At 38.5% G+C, this 18,932-nt stretch overlaps 1 protein-coding gene and 1 non-coding gene across 2 annotated transcripts in view; both read left to right on the plus strand.

Annotated features, from left to right (window-relative positions):
* Eif3a (eukaryotic translation initiation factor 3 subunit A) overlaps positions 1-18,932 on the plus strand; it is a 31,732-nt gene that overhangs the window by 8,553 nt on the left and 4,247 nt on the right. Inside the window, exons 4-19 of the mRNA XM_052182410.1 lie at positions 98-261; positions 2,250-2,453; positions 4,327-4,531; positions 6,861-7,032; positions 7,972-8,076; positions 8,629-8,727; positions 9,956-10,072; positions 10,272-10,457; positions 10,966-11,313; positions 11,797-11,901; positions 12,228-12,341; positions 12,961-13,083; positions 13,757-13,910; positions 14,983-15,167; positions 16,403-16,491; positions 17,016-17,707. Of these exons, the coding sequence (XP_052038370.1) occupies positions 98-261; positions 2,250-2,453; positions 4,327-4,531; positions 6,861-7,032; positions 7,972-8,076; positions 8,629-8,727; positions 9,956-10,072; positions 10,272-10,457; positions 10,966-11,313; positions 11,797-11,901; positions 12,228-12,341; positions 12,961-13,083; positions 13,757-13,910; positions 14,983-15,167; positions 16,403-16,491; positions 17,016-17,707 (3,062 nt within the window). The remainder of the gene's footprint in view (positions 1-97; positions 262-2,249; positions 2,454-4,326; positions 4,532-6,860; positions 7,033-7,971; positions 8,077-8,628; positions 8,728-9,955; positions 10,073-10,271; positions 10,458-10,965; positions 11,314-11,796; positions 11,902-12,227; positions 12,342-12,960; positions 13,084-13,756; positions 13,911-14,982; positions 15,168-16,402; positions 16,492-17,015; positions 17,708-18,932) is intronic.
* LOC127676529 (small nucleolar RNA SNORA19) lies at positions 9,517-9,648 on the plus strand. The gene has a single exon (XR_007976002.1). It is a non-coding gene; the product is annotated as a small nucleolar RNA SNORA19 (small nucleolar RNA).

The following is an 18,932-nucleotide window of genomic DNA, read 5'->3' on the forward strand; positions in this document are numbered from 1 at the left end:
AGAAATTCTGTATGTGGTCATTTGTTGATTTGGGATTTCTGATCACAGCAAAGTAGTAAATCATCTAAAATAGTTTTCAATGCATTTTTCTTTGTAGTGTTCTCTTAAGTGCAGTAAGTGGGGAAGACACTCAGGATCGCACTGACAGATTGCTACTGACTCCCTGGGTCAAGTTCCTGTGGGAATCATACAGGCAGTGTTTGGACCTCCTTCGAAACAATTCTAGAGTAGAGCGCCTTTACCATGATATCGCCCAACAAGGTAAAATGACAATATAAAATGCAAATAAACTGGTTTGAAAAGTTGACATTAGAATAGAATTTGGTAACTTGTCCTATATTATTTAAAAATAAAACTAGTTTTATCCTTAGTAAAATGAGACTGACATTTTTTATTAGATAAGTAGTTGAAGATATTTGTCTTTACAGTTATGTATTTCCATATGAAATTCCACTGACATTTGGAACCCCTTTCTGTTTTTAAAGTTAGTATTAGGCTCCATTATGGTATTTTTATGTCATAATTCATTCCTGATCATCAGCCCCCATGGTCAACTCCTTGCTTTCTCTGTATTGGCCTTGTTACCCAGCCAAATACCAGATACTCTTGGTTCCCTGTCACATGTATTGCACGCTTCCTCCCCCACCCCTAGTCTCTTACCCCTCCTTTTTACTTGGATAGCTTTACATACTTGGATTTATTTTAGGTGAAGACATTCGTTTCTGTAAGTCCTTGCTATCTTGGAATTCACTCTAGACCAGGGTGGCCTTGAACTCAAATCTGCCTGCTTCTACTTTCTGGGTGTTGGGATTAAAGGCAAGCACCCATATGCCCACTGTATGTATGTATGTATGTATGTATGTATGTATTTGTTTTTGTTCTTACTTAGTATTCATGTCATTGATCGCTTCTTACTTTGTTGCCAGCATTTTTTTTTAAGATAAACTTATTTTATGTATATGAGTAGCTGTCTTGAGACACACCCGAAGAGGGTATCAGATCTCATTTTCAGATGATTGAGCCACCATGTGGTTGGGAATTGAAATCAGGACCTCTGTAAGAGCAGCCAGTACTCCTGATATAGCATTCTTTGCTCCAGTGAATGTAAGTTGGTAACTGAGTGACTTGACATTTTTTTTCCCCGTTTTTATACTTACAAGCTTGCATTCATTGCCAGTCTTTGTTTTTTTTTGTTTTTGTTTTTTTTTTTTCCTTTTTCTTTTTTTTTTTCTGGGACAGGGTTTCTCTGTGTAGCCTGGGCTGTCCTGGAACTCACCCTGTAGACCAGGTTGGCCTCAAACTCAGAAATTGGCCTGCCTCTCTGCCTCCCAAGTGCTGGGACTAAAGGCGTGCACTACCACTGCCCGACTTATTGCCAGTCTTAAGAGATGATTATTATCTTAATTTCTTTCTTCCTATGTCTGTCTGTCTTATTTTCCTATGCAGTTTAGGTTTGGTTGGTCTTGAATTTCTAAACCTCTGTCTCTCGGGTGCTGAGGATTGATTACAGGCATACATCCACCACACCTAGCTCATAATTTCTTTGTGTTTGACTATGACTATTTTAGTAGGAATATTGGAACCTCTCTTTATTTATGTGTATACCATATGTGAATATTCATGTAATCAAGCATACTTGGGCCTTTGCTGATTTGATAAAAATACTGGGTTGAGGTTAAATCAAATTGCTTGTTTTAGGTTTATTGAATTAGAAATACTATTTGTACATTAGATATGTAAGTTCATTGTATTTCAGCCTACAAGCATTTCTTCTTTAGGTCTTTAAAGGTGAGTTCTAAATTTATTTGTTTTGAATTTTTTTGTGTGTGTGAGGGTGTTTTGACTGAGTATGTCTGTGTACCATGTGCAGGCCTGGTGCCTGCAGAGGCCAGAAGAGGAAACTGAATAGACTGGAACTAGAATTACAGTTGGCCTTGAGCTGCCGTGTGGGTGCTGGGAATCTAACTTGGGTCCTCTGGAGAAGGCAGATGTTCATCTCTCCAGCTCCCAAGTCTTTTCTAAATTTAAACTCCATTCATTTACTATTTGTAAATTACTAGAATTTATTTTGGGCCAGAACTGATGACCATGTCTTTTGGTTTGCTTAGGATTCAGGGTTGTGCTATATAGTTAGTCCATGGAGGGAGTTAATGGTGAACTTAGTGAATTTTGTTAAAGTTGATCTTAATATGTGACATATTTAAGTTGACAAAAAATATCTAATTCTTGTTTGACAATTATGCTTACAGCTTTCAAATTCTGCCTTCAGTATACTCGGAAGGCTGAGTTCCGCAAGCTATGTGACAACTTGCGAATGCACTTATCCCAGATTCAGCGCCACCATAACCAAAGCACAGCAATCAATCTTAATAATCCAGAGAGCCAGTCCATGCATTTGGAAACCAGACTTGTTCAGTTGGACAGTGCCATCAGCATGGAATTATGGCAGGCAAGTTTAACTATTAGCTTAGTATCATATCATTTTTTTCTTCCTCTTGAGTACTGGTATTGCTGGTTAATTTTAGGAGGTAACCTGAGAATTTAAGATTGTTTGATGGAGCAAGAAGAGCTCTAAACAGGTTCATATTTCAGTTCTTAATTGCTTGCAAGATCTGGTCCAAATCATGTAATCTTTTAATTTTATGAAAAAGAAATCCCTCATTTATCACTAATACAATTTTCTATGACTGGTACCTTTCTATGAGCTGTTGGGTAGTCTCATGATGGAAGTATGGGGAAAACATTGCGAAGATTGAGGTGCTTTTGTACTCCCCACCCTGTTTTGTTTGGTTTTGGTATGGGGGTTATTAGTACCTGTTTGTGTGTATGCATGCCCTTCTGTGTTGGGTACCAAACAAAGCATGTGCAACACCATTGTATCTAAAGACAACTAGTAGTTTTCTCATAACTTTCTTTGTGTTTAATCTGATAATACATTCTAACTTTATTGTACTTTATGAGCATTTGTTGGTGATTGGAAATTTAAACTACACACATCCTTTTCTGTGTTTGGAGAAAGTGCTGCTTTAGCATTGTACATATATATATGTAAGCTGCAAAAAGCTTCCTGGCCTCTTCCTCCTTAGGATAGTTTCTCAACATTTTGTTGCTTTATAACTTAAAGGCTTAAAAACATAATTGAAATGGTAAGGGATTCAGTCTGGCTGTTGCTCAGAAAACTGGGCATGATACTACCAGAGGACTCTGCTATGCAACTCCTGGGCATATACCCAGAGGACTCCTCAGCATCTAATAAGGACACATGCTCCACTATGTTCATAGCAGCCCTATTTATAATAGCCAGTAGCCCGAAAGAACCCAGATGTCCCTCAGCAGAGGAATGGATATAGAAAATGTGGTATATTACACTATGAAATACTACTCAGCTATTAAGAACAATGAATTCATGAAATTCTTGGACAAGTGGGTGGAACTGGAGGACCTCATCCTGAGTGAGGTGACCCAATCACAAAAGAACACACATAAGCAGATATTAGCCCAGAAACTTGGAATACCCAAGAAACAATTCACATATCAAATGATACCCAAGAAGAAGGAAGGAGAGGTCCCTGGTCCTAGAAAGGCTTAATGCAGCAGTGTAGGGAAATACCAGGACAGGGAAGTGTGAAGGGGTTGGTTGGGGAAGGGGGAGGGACGAGGGCTTATGGGATTTTCAGGGAGGGGGGGATCCAGGAAAGGTGAAATCATTTAAAATGTAAATAAAGAATATATCGAATTTTAAAAAAAGAAATGATAAGGGATTAATTAAAAAATGGGCCAAGTGGAAATTGGCTTAATTTTTCTGTTCTTGCCCATAGTCTTTTTTTTTTCTTTTCTTTTTTATAGGGACACCATCTTAAATTACTTGTAGAGGACAAGTAAACATTAGGAAAAATGGATAAGCTTAAATGTTCATCCATTGTACTGTCACTCACAGATCACCTGGATTCTTTGTTTTTTATTACTAATTTATTCTCGCTTATTTCATGACAACAGTTTCCCCTCACTTCCTCTATGCCCCCTAACCACCTGTATTCTATTGTGTTTTCTTGCCCAAGTAGTATGCTAATAAGCAAATATTTTCTTATTGTGCTATAATTATACTATTACCTAAGTTTATAAAGATTGCAAGATAGTATTTTTATAATCATTACAATCTCTCAAATTTATCAGATATTCTAGAAATAAAAACCATGTTGGGCATTTTTATTTTGTATTTTTATTTATAATCGGTTTTAGTTTTGCAAGAAATTTGCATTCGTTTTTTTTTTTTAATAAAGTGATTAATTTAATTAGGAATTAACTAATTCCTAACATTTTAGGAAGCCTTCAAAGCTGTGGAAGATATCCATGGACTATTTTCCTTGTCTAAAAAACCACCTAAACCTCAGTTGATGGCAAATTACTATAACAAAGTTTCAACAGTGTTTTGGAAATCTGGAAATGCTTTGTTTCATGCATCTACACTTCATCGACTTTATCATCTGTCTAGAGAAATGAGGAAGAATCTTACACAAGATGAGATGCAAAGGTAAGAAGAGTGTTACAGTTGGATGGTAGTGAGGTTAAACTAAGTGGTAGTATGCTAAGCCCAGAGTTTCTTACCTTCTGGACATTTTAAATGGACCAAGTCCTGTTATGGTGTACTGCAAATGCTTGGTAGGATGTTTATTGCTGTTCATAGATTCTATTCATTAGGGGCCAGGAGGACTCTCTAGTTGTCTCTACCAAGTGTCTCCATTGTTGTCCTTGGAGAATATTGAGCCATTTTCTCTCCTTCTTGCCCCTGAAAAAATGCTACCAGAAATCTAAATGAGAAGATTATGTATTCATTGAGGTAGTGTTAACATGCAAACCTATCTATGTATTGCTTGATTCTATTCTTAGAGAAAGTTGGATATTTAAATAATTAGTTCCATTAAGTTTTTTCTTCCTAATTATAAAGCATTAATGTGGTAGGGTTATATCCTGGTAATCCCACTGTAAGTCGAAAAAATGTTAAGTAATGTGTTACAAAGAATACTGCAACTTATATCACTAGCCTGAGAAAAGGTAACAATTTTTTTTTAATTTTTTTTTTTATTTTATTTTTTTTCCCCGAGACAGGGTTTCTCTGTATAGCCCTGGCTGTCCTGGAACTCACTCTGTAGAGAAATCTCTGCCTCCCATAGTGCTGGGATTACAGGCAGGCACCACCACCGCTCGGCAATATTTTTTTTTTTTTTTGGTACCATGGTAATTTAGTTCCTATTTTGTGTTTTGTTTGTTTTATTTTGATTTTTGCTTTTTTGAGATAGGGCTTTTCTCTGTAGCCTTGGCTATCCTAGAACCTGCTCTGTAGATCAGGAGGTTGGTCTTAAAACTCAGAGATCTGTCTGCCTCCTGAGTGCTGGGATGAAAGGTGTACACCCTGACCCCTTCCCCCAATTTTTTAGTTTTTATTTATATAACATGTATCATAAAATGGAGACTATTTGGGAGCTAGGCATGAAACATAGCCTATAGGCTAGTAAAAGAAAATCATAGAATAGATTGAGTATGGTAGCTCTTACTCTTAAAGGCACATAAGAGACTTACCTAGGAGGATCAAAAGTTCAAAACTACTGTTAAGATACACAGCAAATTCTTGGCTGGCTTAAATTATGTAGCAAGATTCTTTTCAATAATTAAAACCCACAACAAATACTCTGGTTTCTCTTCAGATCGTATAAATCTTTCGCCTTTTACTAAAAACCCACAACAAACCCCATCATATATAGCCTGTTTCTTATCATTTGCCTCCTCCATCTCTACCTCACCCTACCTCAATTTATTTCTTCCTTCCATTCTTCCTTCCCTCCCTTTCTTACTCTTCCTCCCTCCCTCTCTCCCTCTCTCCCTCTCTCCCTCTCTCCCTCTTTCTTTCTTTCTTTCTTTCTTTCTTTCTTTCTTTCTTTCTTTCTTTCTTTCTTTCTTTCTTTCTGTCTGTCTGTCTGTCTGTCTGTCTAGGTAGGAATTATGCAATTCACCTATCACCTTCTTTGTATTAATAAACTGACATTTTGGTTTTTTGAGAGAGGGTTTCTCTGCCAGGAACTTGCATGGTAGACTAAGCTGGCCTTGAATTCAGAGATCCTCCCTGCCACTACCTCCTGAGTGATTGGATTAAAAAGCATGTGTCATTATGCCTGGTATACACTGACTTTCTTTACATATTTGTTTAATGTGTGTGAGTATACTGTAGCTGTCTTGAGACATACCAGAAGAAGGCATTGGATTCCATTACAGGCTGTGAGCCACCATGTGGTTGCTGGGAATTGAACTCAGGACCTCCGGAAGAGCAATCAGTGCGCTTAACCTTCGAGCCATCTCTTCAGCCTCCACTGGCCTTTTTATATGTATTTTTCCTGAGTTTTATAGAAGGATACAAAATTAACTAAATGGTTTTGCCCAATGGAATTAATACTGTTCTTTCCACAAATGCTATAACACTGTTTAGTCATTTACTCCTGTGTGTGTTATTGAGGCTCCTGAGCACTGAAACTTGTGCTACCTAGCATTCTAAGGTGCTGACTTTTCTGTGTTTCAGAGAAGTAAAAAATTTAGCTTTTCTCTCCCTTTCCATTCTCTGTCATAATTTTGTTTACTTAAAGTCTATTTTTTTAGTTTCTAAGTGGCCGTAAGTTATTTTGGTAAGTTATTTGGTAAGGAAGTGTTTCTTCACTGCTATTGGGTCACATTCAGTGTTTATGAGATTGGGTCTGTAAGGATTTTTTTCCTCAAAGTTCAGTTTTCATGATGTGCTATATAAAATCTGGTATACATTAAGTAATTAAAGAGAAACACATTTACAATCTCAAACAAAACTTTGTTCACCACAGAATGTCTACTAGAGTCCTTTTGGCAACTCTTTCCATTCCTATTACTCCTGAGCGAACTGATATTGCTCGACTTTTGGATATGGATGGCATTATAGTTGAGAAGCAGCGACGCCTTGCCACATTGCTAGGTCTTCAAGCACCGCCCACACGAATTGGCCTAATTAATGATATGGTTAGTATAAGTTCTGAGAATCTCTTTGTAGAGGAAACTTTGTGGTAAGTTTTAATTCATGATTAAATACTGGGATTTTAGATTCATTGTCGGGCTTCTGTGTGGACAGGAAACCACTGATGAATGGATATATTGCTCATTTGAGGCAATTGGTTAAAGTGGTGGTTCATAGGGTATGTGGTTAATCAGGTATTTAGTATTTGCATGATACTGATCCAGATCCCAGTGGACATCAAAACCCACTAGTATGCTAGTAGTCTGGAATAGGGCAGTGGTTTTTATTGCATGTAATCTATATAAAATCATATGAAATTGAAATCATCTCCAGATCACTTAGAATACTCATATAAATCATTTTCCATGGTTAGGTGACAATGACCAAAAAATGACATTTAAGACAGCTACAGTTATTTTCTAGACTATTATTTAAATATGATTGACTGAGTGTATATAGAGCCTGATGATAGAGGGACCAGAGCTGTTAAATGAGCATGTTATTACCCTGTTAATGGACATTGAGCCTTATAAATTTTATTCTAAGAAAGGTTAGGGTTTCCTGTCCTGATAATTTCGTGATACTTATACATCATTTTACTTTATGGTTTATTCTATTTTCAAGTTTTTTGTTTTTGCTTTGGGGAAGTGGCTGTTAATTATAAGTAGAAATAATATGGGTGTTGTATTTGGTGAGTTTACAGGGGATTACTAGATAATCTAGTTCCTCCTCCCCCCCACCCCCCAAAAGACAGGGTTTCTCTGTATAGCCCTGGCTGTCCTGGAACTCACTCTATAGACCAGGCTGTCCTGGAAATCAGAGTGCTGGGATTACAGGTGTGCGCCACCACCGCCCAGCTAGATAATCTAGTTTTAATTTATAGTTCAGATTCCCAGTTGGAAAATTTTCTTTAACAGTTAAACTTTTTGGTTTTCTTACTATAGGTCAGGTTCAATGTGCTACAATATGTTGTCCCAGAAGTGAAAGACCTTTACAACTGGTTGGAGGTGGAATTCAACCCACTAAAACTCTGTGAGAGAGTTACAAAGGTAGGCTTTGGCATAGGCATTTTGGTCTTTTACTATATGGCTGGCATGATGTTGATGATAACGATGACGATGACGATGATGGTGGTTTTTTTCGAGGCAAGGTTTCTCTGTGTAGCCCTGCCTGTCCTGGAACTCACTTTGTAGACCAGGCTGGCCTTGAACTCAGAAATCTACCTGCCTCTGCCTCCTAAGTGCTGGGATTAAAGGCGTGCGCCACCACTGCCTGGCTTATGGCTGGCATTATTATAGTTGAGCATTGTACTTGTGTAAAGAACACATTGTTCTCCTGTGTTGAGGATGGCACATTTTATTTTCTTCATATCAAAAGAAAAGATACTTCTGTTGCTAAACATAGTTTGGGAGGTTCATTCGCAGCATGACTACATTAACCACTTCTGTCAGTTACTTTGAGACAAGAACTGATATTGTTGTTGAATGAATTTTATATGTTTATATATGCTGTTATGTATATATAAAGAGTTTGAAAGAATGTGAACTGTCTTTGTGTCTACTGCATATAAACTTTTTTTCTCAACTTAATTGATTTTATAGGTATTAAATTGGGTTAGGGAACAACCTGAAAAGGAGCCAGAATTGCAACAATATGTACCACAACTACAGAACAATACCATACTCCGCCTTCTGCAACAGGTAAAATAAAAGCAAATGATTTATGGAGAAACTGAGATTTGTGTCCTTGACTTTATATGTTTCGTGTAGTGTATACACACACACATATACACACAGGCTTGTTTTGCATATGTGCATGCAAGTATATAGAGACTAGAGGTGGACATTGGCTGTCTTTACTGTCTTCTGTTTTGCGATTGTCAGTGAACCTGCAGCTCACAAATTAGCTAATCTGGCTGACTCTGGGAATCTTCTCTCATCCATAGACACTTTACTCTTTTGATGATAGAACTGAAAAAATAATAAGTGAAAGCTACCCCAAATTCCACTCCTGCCCAATTTTCTGTATTTGTAATTTGTCAATGACTTGAACCCACTTCTTCCCTAATTTCTCCCCTTGCCAGATACTTTTGAGTTTTCATTGGATGTGGGTTACTGCTCCCCTGAGTCCTGTGATTAAAGGTGTGCATCACTATGTCTAGCCCTGAGTTTTCTTTGTTAATATAGGACTACCAAAAATCTACCTACATAATTTTTTATAGTCTGAAAGATCCATAGTATACTTGCTCAGATAATAGTAATGCCACTGGAGCTGCTTTTAGGGGTTTCTCAGTAGAAATTGTTACACTGTCAAACATAAAACACGCTCATGCTTTTGTATATGAGTGAGACTTCTGTAATATATGGAATTAGTCACACAGTTTATATAATAGACTTCAGAAGTATATTACAAGAGCATCTTACCAGTAATGAATGGGTAGCCTTTCTTTTGCCCACTAGCTATTAGTGTGACGAGTTACTAAGATGTGTTTGCACATTTCATTGACCTGCTCTCTTTTGAATATGTGAGCAGTGTTATTTCTTATGTGCTATACAAATAGTTGAAGGTTAATTAGCAGAGTAACTGAATATAGTAATTCTGCCAGTCTCCTTCAGACAAAAAAAATTGGGAAGATTTATATTAGGTAAGTAGCAGGCCTTTATGAATATGTGACCATTAGGTTTTTTCACTTATGAAATGGGGAATTCAGAAAATAGATATGTTTAGTGTAGTCAAGAGCTTATGATTTGGGACCTGGGGTTGAAGCCTTAGTTCCAGTAGTCTATTGCTAGGCTGAATTGTATGAACTTTAGTTTTTCCTTTTGTGAACAATGGGCATAATTTCTGCTTCTTGTGGCTACCGTGAAATTGCACAGAAAAAGTGTGATTAAGTAGTAGCTGTTATTAACCCTGTGTTTTTTTGTGCAGGTGGCACAGATTTATCAGAGCATTGAGTTTTCTCGTTTGACTTCTCTGGTTCCTTTTGTTGATGCTTTCCAACTGGAACGGGCTATAGTAGATGCAGCCCGGCACTGTGACCTGCAGGTATGTGTTAAGGAAAGGAGCATTGGTAGGTTAGAAGGTCTTTGAGAACTAGAAAGACAAATCTTCTGTTTCTGTTTTTGGTATAATGGTATCTTTTAAAAACTCCACTGATTACTTTTTTATTAACTTTGGCTTGATAATTATCTTCTCAAATTCATTTGTAATGTATGCTTTGTTATTGATAATTTAATTTTTAAAGGTTCGTATTGACCATACTTCTCGGACTCTGAGTTTTGGATCAGATTTGAATTATGCAACTCGAGAAGATGCCCCAATTGGTCCTCATCTGCAGAGCATGCCTTCAGAACAAATAAGAAACCAACTCACAGCCATGTCTTCAGTGCTTGCAAAAGCGCTTGAAGTCATCAAGCCTGCTCACATTCTGGTATGTGTCTTGAGCGTATATGAGCTATAAAAGTTTTGAAGAACTTAAATATGGTTAGAGATGAAACCTCCAGAAGGGATTTTATGATTCACTGGTTGTTGAGATGCTTTTGTCAAGCCATTGAACTGCCTTTAAATATGTCTCATGGGTTATATAGTAATAATAGATTGTTACATAAAGCACCACACCCAGTTGTTGATGTTATTTGGGTTCTTGTTTTAATTGTTGATGAGCTCTATTTATAGTTTTCTTGCTTTGACAGAATACATTTGGTGCCAAGAACAATAATAGACTTGGAAATGGTGTCTTAGGCTGTGTCACTGCTAGAGAATGAAAGTGCCACAGTAGCTTGTGCTATGACATTATCTAAATACATATATTCTTGGAAAGCCAGTGTTTCACGATTATTTTTACTATTGCTGTCTAATACCTGGTATATTTATTGTATATTTATTTATATTTATTGTATATATTTATTAATTATTGTAAATTCATTTTGTTTTTGAAGCAAGAAAAAGAAGAACAACATCAGTTGGCAGTTACTGCATATCTTAAAAATTCACGAAAAGAGCATCAGAGGATACTGGCTCGGAGACAGACAATTGAGGAAAGAAAAGAGCGTCTTGAGAGTCTGAATATTCAACGTGAGAAGGAAGAACTAGAGCAGAGGGAAGCTGAACTCCAGAAAGTACGGAAGGCTGAAGAAGAAAGGCTGCGCCAAGAGGCAAAGGAGCGAGAAAAGGAACGAATCCTTCAAGAACATGAGCAAATCAAGAAGAAAACTGTTCGGGAGCGGTTAGAGCAGATCAAGAAGACAGAGCTGGGTGCTAAAGCATTTAAAGATATTGACATTGAAGTATGTTGCTTATTTACTTTTGAGCTCCCATTTGGTTAATTTGGACATTTTTTTTCCTGACTAGTAGGATTTAATTCTAGAAAACAGCTGATTGCTAATTATATTTGTCTTTAATTTGTGGCATGGAGAAGATGGCTTAATGGTTAAGAACATAATTGGCATTATACCCAACGAAGATTAGTTTCTAGTACCCATAACAGATGGCTTCTGACCATCTGACATTCGGGCATCTGCGCTCTTCCCCATAATTAAAATCTTCTAAAAGTATTTAATCTTCAAATCTAAAAAGTATCTAGAGCCAGGAGTTGTAGCAGACATCTTTAATTCTCTCTGGGAGGCAGAGGCAGGTGGATCTCTGAGTTCAAGGCCAGCTTGATCTACATAGTGGATTCCAGAATAGCGAGGGCTATATAGAGAAGTTCTGACTCGAATAAGTAAGTAAATAAAATATTTGTGATAATTCTGCGTTTGTGTTGCCATCAGGATCTTGAAGAACTGGATCCAGATTTTATTATGGCCAAACAGGTTGAACAACTGGAGAAAGAAAAGAAGGAACTTCAGGAACGCCTGAAGAATCAAGAAAAGAAGGTGAATTGATGGGTCTCTTTTCTCTCCCCTCCCCCATTTTTTATAAACTGATCTCCAAACAGCTGAGATTGCCCTTGAATTCTTGATCTTCTTGCCTAGTGGGATTGTTAATCTTTTCATATAACTTAAAAAGAATTTGTTTTGGCCCGGTGTGTTTGTGCATTTAATCCCTACACTTGGGGATCAGAGGCAGGCTGATCTCTTGAGTTTGAGTTCATTTTGGTCTTTAGAGGAAGTTCCAAGGCAGACAGTATGCAGTCCTGTGTCAAAAAAAGCCAAAAAAGGAGGTTATTTTGTAACACTGCATTTGTTTCCATCCCATTCAGATTGACTATTTTGAGAGAGCTAAGCGTTTGGAAGAAATTCCTTTAATAAAGAGTGCTTATGAGGAACAAAGGGTTAAAGACATGGACCTGTGGGAACAGCAAGAAGAAGAAAGAGTAAGCTTTTCATTTCATTGTGGTATCACAGACCATAAGCTTAAGTTATAAGTCAGCCAGAAAAAGTTTTTAAATTCTTTTGCTAGACGTAATGCTTTAATGGCCACTTACTAGAAAAAGAAATGTTCACAATAGAGGTTTAAAAAACTATTAATTACAGCCTTATGTGCACACAAATGAGAGAAAGGGCATATTTGTGGGGCCCCGTGGCATCTGAAATCTCAGGGTCTACCATCTGGAAACTTATTGGATTGTGTTAATTCTTCCTGTTTTTTTTTAATGAAACGTTGGGATTTGTGGTAATTCTCCTTAGTCATAACTATTTAAGTAGAAATAGAAAACACTTGGGACAGTATGGAGGCTTTTATGTTTTCATAGGGCTGAGAAGAAAGTCTAACATTTTGCCTTAGTTGCCAGTAAAATTAAAACTGTTAAAAATTCTTGTAGGACACACCTCTTGTCTCTGACTTCTATTAGGGGATCTGTTGGGATATTACGGTTTCACTGCAAATACAATGGGGAAGGAGAAGTTTCTCAGTTTTAAAGAATTTTAAAATCATCTTGGGATAAATTAGTAATAATATGCTTTGGAGTTTACCTTAGTGTTGTGTACTTTCAGATTACTACAATGCAGCTGGAACGAGAAAAGGCTCTGGAACATAAGAATCGGATGTCACGAATGTTGGAAGACAGAGATCTATTTGTGATGCGGCTCAAAGCTGCCCGGCAATCTGTCTATGAGGTGAGCTTACTAAGTTTTGTTTAGAGAAAAGTAAATTTTTGAACTTTTAGTTTTCTTTTGAGGATTTTTTTCCTTAACACAATCTGTCCTGAATTAAAGTTTAGCAGGTAATTTACTCAATATTTGTATAGATGAGTTGAGACATTTTAATCTCAAATGTTTCAAAGATGAAAGTTGATCTTTTTAAAGTATGAGATTTTGGGGGAAATTCCAGGTGGGTGTGGGTGGGTGGGTGGGTGGTAGAATTTCATGCCCACCACATAGCTACTTCCAGATTCATGCCTCTCTTAATAGTAGCACTTGGAAATCAGAGGCAGGCAAAGTTGGGGGTCAACCTGGTCTATGTAGTGAGTTCTAGGACAGCCATGAGTATATAGAGTGACTGTGTAAAATGTGGCTCTTTTTTTTGAGGTGGGGGAGTTGAATCTACTACCTCAGATGTGCCAGGCAAGCACTCAGCTCATAGTGATATTAGTCCAGTGTGTAGATAATATTAATAATTCATAATTTAGCAAATATGATACAGTATTACTCATTAAGAGATTCTGCTTCTGTATTTACTTGGTGGCCACTTTCTATGGCTTTCATATTGTGTGAACTTACAAGTGTAAAACTTATTCATGTTTATATCTTTTAAAAAAATGGCCTGTGGGTGTAACTGTTCAATTTGCAGGAAAAACTGAAACAGTTTGAAGAGCGTTTAGCAGAAGAAAGGCATAATCGCCTGGAAGAACGGAAAAGGCAGCGGAAAGAAGAACGCAAAATAACTTACTACAGAGAAAAGGAAGAGGAAGAGCAGAGGAGGGCAGAGGAACAGATGCTCAAAGGTAACCATGGTAGTAACCATTAGATAACTGCATGATAGGTGTGGGTGCCATGTTTCACAATCTTATTTAGAAAACCAAGGGATCAGATAACCCAGTGCATTCAGTGTATTGGTGCTGCTTCCTCTATCAGCCTATAGCTACATACTTTATACTTTTCCTGTTGGTGTTTTAATATCCTGTGTCATTAATGATAACATTATCATTATGTTAATGATATGTGGTTCTATACCTGGAACCCCATATATTCAGTAGAATATGTTCTCTTGTGGTTTCTGTTGCTGCAATAAAATTGAACAAAAGCTCTTAGAGAATAAAGAGAGGGCTTATTTGGATTCCATATCATGGTCCCTCACTGAGGGAAGAAAGAGTTTCTGCTGGGGGCTCAAGGTACTGAAACAAAGACCACAGAAGAAAGCTGCTTGCTTGATCACTCCCTCTGACTTGGTCAGCTACCTTTCTTATATAGCCCAGGCACACCTGCCCAGGGATGGTATTGCCCACAGCAATCAGCAGTCAGGAACATATGCCCACAGACATGCCCGTAGGCCAGTCTGATAGAGACAGTTCCTAGGTTGATTCTTTTTTTCCAGTTATGCCTAGATTTGTGTGACTGAATAAAAGCATGACTAGTGTATAGGGCCATCCTAAATCATTGAGGACTACTTGTGGGTTTTTCCTTTTGGGGGGGCAGGTCTCTCTCTCTCTCTCTCTCTCTCTCTCTCTCTCTCTCTCTCTCCCCTCTCCCCTCTCCCCTCTCCCCCCCCCCTCTCTCTCTCTCCTCTCTCCTCTCTCTCCTCTCTCCTCTCTCTCTCGTTTTTCGAAACAGGGTTTCTCTGGCTGTCCTGGAACTCACTCTGTAGACCAGGCTGGCCCCAAACTCAGAAATCCGCCTGCCTCTGCCTCCCAAGTGCTGGGATTACAGGCATGCGCCACCACGCCTGGCTTTTGTTTGTGTTTTGAATCTTAATCACTGTTTGCTTTAAACTATGTTTTATACTAGAAAAGCAACCCTGATGGTAGGAGTAAGGTATGGGTGGGAAGCACATTTGAGTAACCTGACAAATTTCCATAGAGCGAGAAGAAAGAGAACGTGCTGAGAGAGCAAAACGGGAGGAAGAACTTAGAGAGTATCAGGAACGGGTCAAGAAACTAGAAGAAGTAGAAAGGAAAAAGCGGCAAAGAGAGCTGGAAATTGAAGAAAGGGAAAGGCGCAGAGAGGAAGAAAGAAGACTCGGTGATGATCCACTTTCTAGGAAGGTGAGTATGGAAAATATTCTCTTTTTTTGTTTTTGTTTTTTCTTTGGTGCTGGATTGTGAATCTAGACTTTTATCTGGAAAATCAGCTGACTTCCTAGACCTTGTGCATGTATTTAATTGCATATAGATACATCAGTGAATTTTCTTGTAATATTGTGGTCTGATTTTTCTAACTAGTTGATATTCTCTGACTACTTAGATACAAGGATCTGTTTGTATTCTCTCCATCAATTGGGAGAGAGATTGGGTCCATTCCAACTTCATTCAGAATGTATGGTACAACTCCTTGATATTACTTGTATGCAAAAATGGCTTTTCTCCTCTCTTGAATTCTTCTAATGTATTGTTTTGTTGCCCATAGTTCAGTTTAAATTAGCCCATGTGTCATTTTGACTTCTAAACTGTTTCCCCCGTCATAATCTCCTTCCTTACTTTGCTTCAGATCTGCTTCAGTTTTCATAATGGCAACATGTATGTCCCTTAAATCTGCTCTTCTGTCTCTGCTTCATTTGGTTTGTACTTCTTTCCTAGAGCAAAAAACAAACTTAATGAGCCCCCTTTTCACCAGGTTTAGCTGTCAGCTTGTGCTTCAGACACGCTGAGTTATTGCTTTGCCCTTTAAACAAAACACTGCTGTTCATTGATTCCTTTTTATTTTCCCAGAAAAGATTTTGGTTTTTCAGGACAGGGTCTCTCTGTGTAGCTCCCGCTGTTCTGGAACTTACTCTGTAGACCAGGCTGGCCTTGAACTCAGAAATCCGCCTGCCTCTGCCTCCCGTGTGCTGGGATTAAAGGTGTGTGGGTGGGTAGGGGTGGGGGGAGGTGCACGCTCGCGCCACTACCACCCGGCCAGAAAAGAATTTTTTTAATGGGTGATTTTTAGTTATGTACATGGGGGTATCTGTTCATGAGTGCTGAGCTATTAGATTCACTGGAGCAGGAGTTTATGGTATGCTGGTGCTGGGAACTGAACTGTGATCCTCCGGAAGAGCAGTATATATACTTAACCACTGAGCTCTTTCCAGTCCCTAGTTTTTTATTTATGTGGGAGTACAAGGTCTTATACAGCCAAGGCTAGCGTTAAGCTCTTCATCCTGTTGTCTCTGTCTTTAACTAGAGTCTATTTTAGGATCTTGAGGCTTGTTTAATTAAAGAATGAAGTGCTTGATGGGTAGTAACTCCAGTAGTTGTAGTCATAAATTTTATTACTCTGTGCCATTTTGCTTTGTCTGCAGGACTCTCGGTGGGGAGATAGAGATTCAGAAGGCACCTGGAGAAAAGGACCAGAAGCTGACTCTGAGTGGAGAAGAGGCCCACCAGAAAAGTAAGTAGAATCAGTGCACTTTGTCTTGCATCCTAGTGTCTGGGATTTAAAATCAGACATGTAGAAAAAAAGGGGAAGTTTCTGTAAGAATTCTATGCAGGTCCATCTCTTTTTTGAACCATTGTCAAGGGTTGGATTTACAAGTTTGTTTTCTTACCATACCTGGTTTTCATCTTTGTAGTAATTGGTATAGAACCCAAGGTTGGTAACAGCATAGCAAGTACTCTACCATTAAGCTACTTCCTCAGTTCTTAACTGCTAGTGTAGACAGGAACAGTGGCTTTTTATTTTATGCAGAAATTAAAGTTTAGAGGAAGCTCATTGTAAAATATACGAGCAATTTTTTCAAGGATGTTATCTGATTGTTAGTCTGTGTTGATTTAGGATACTGAATTTTGCATAGGTTTGATTTAGAAAATGTTTTTAAAGGACCAGAGTTAATGAATTTAGACTTAGTGATTTGTATGAAGTGGTGATATCTAGGATCCATTTTGTTTTTAAAGCTGTGTCTTGTTTCTCCTTAGGGAGTGGAGGCGAGAAACTCGGGATGATGAGAGGCCTCACAGGAGAGATGAGGATCGGCTGAGACGCGTTGGGGGGGATGATGAAGAGAGAGAATCTTCTCTTAGACCTGATGATGATCGCATACCCAGGCGTGGCCTGGATGATGACAGAGGGCCTAGACGTGGTCCCGATGAAGATAGATTTTCTCGTAGAGGAGCAGATGATGACCGTCCTTCCTGGCGTAATACAGATGACGACAGGCCTCCCAGGCGAATTGGTGATGATGACAGGGGAAGCTGGCGTCACACAGATGACGACAGACCACCCAGACGGGGACTAGATGATGACAGACCACCCAGACGGGGACTGGATGATGAGAGAGGAAGCTGGCGCACAGCAGATGAGGATAGAGGACCTAGGCGTGGCATGGATGATGATCGGGGACCAAGACGAGGAGGTGCTGATGATGAACGATCATCCTGGCGGAATGCTGATGATGACAGGGGTCCCAGGAGGGGAATGGATGATGATAGGGGTCCCAGGCGAGGGTTGGATGATGACCGAGGACCTTGGAGGAATTCTGCTGAAGATAGGATTTCCAGGAGAGGTGCAGATGATGACCGGGGGCCTTGGAGAAATGTGGATGATGATCGGGTTCCTAGACGGGGCGATGATGCAAGACCCGGTCCCTGGAGACCATTTGTCAAACCAGGTAAGAATCTAGTTTTAAAGTTAAGATGTTCCGTAGAATGTTTGATAGATTTGCTTAAATGTAAAGGTGAAATATATATATATGAGGGAGGAGTGGGTCTTTCGCTTTGTGCCCATGCAGTGGCTTTTACATAAAAGTTGTTCTTTTTTAAATATTTGTCCACACAACTGTCCATCCATGGGGTCATACTCAGGAGCTCATTTTTGTTGTTCTGAGAGTGCTTACTGATACACACCTGCTCTTACAAACCACTGTCTTAAATGTGTAAATTAGGAGTTTTCTGCTTTCTGTTTTAACCTTTGTGTTAAGTCTGCCATTTATCTCAGCTCTTTTAAAAAGACTCATTATTTTAAAATTCATTATTTTTAAATTACATGTAAATGCATTCCTATATATGGGCATGCACATGTGAATGCAGGTGTCCTGTGGAGGCCAGAACATCAAATTTCCTGGCAATGGAATGAAAGCAGTTACAAGCAAAAACAATATATGCTGTCAACCACTGAGTCACCTGTCCAGCCCTCATCTACCTTTTGATGATCCTTAAATCTACCTACTTATGTTCTTTGAGCTCTTTACTAACTGGTTTCTGCCACTTTTCCCCTACTGCCAGTTCTTTCTGCAGTACCCAGAATAAAACTTGAATTCAGATCTAATTAGCACCTTTTTGCTTTTAGTAATGTTGATATCTGTGGCAAACTTTTGTCTTTTCTTGCTTTTGTCATATTTTACTATCAACTATGTGACCTTAGGACAAGTGGCTTCCATTGTAAAATGTGGTTGATAGTCTGATAGATTCTCAGTAAGTTGTAGTTGTATCCTATAGTAGTTGTATTCTGCCACCCATCAATACATAATTTGTCTCTTGATGCATTTCTGTTTAAACCACTTTACTCAAACATAATTTATAATAGTGAATCTATGGCGAGCAGTCCTGATAACCTGAACAGTTTGTCTAATAACCTTTTGCCTTTAAAATTGGAGATCGTATTTTAAGATCTATTTATTTATTTATTTATTTATTTATTTATTTATTTATTAATTATACGGGAGTACTCTGTAGCTGTCTTCAGACACACCAGAAGAGGGCATCAGATCTCATTATGGATGGTTGTGGGCCACCATGTGGTTGCTGGAATTTGAACTCAAGACTTTTGGAAGAGCAGTCAGTGCTCTTAACCACTGAGACATCTCTCCAGCCCTGGAGATTGTATTTTAACCTATG

This window comes from Apodemus sylvaticus, chromosome 1 (assembly GCF_947179515.1).
Source record: "Apodemus sylvaticus chromosome 1, mApoSyl1.1, whole genome shotgun sequence".
Taxonomy (NCBI): Eukaryota; Metazoa; Chordata; class Mammalia; order Rodentia; family Muridae; genus Apodemus; species Apodemus sylvaticus.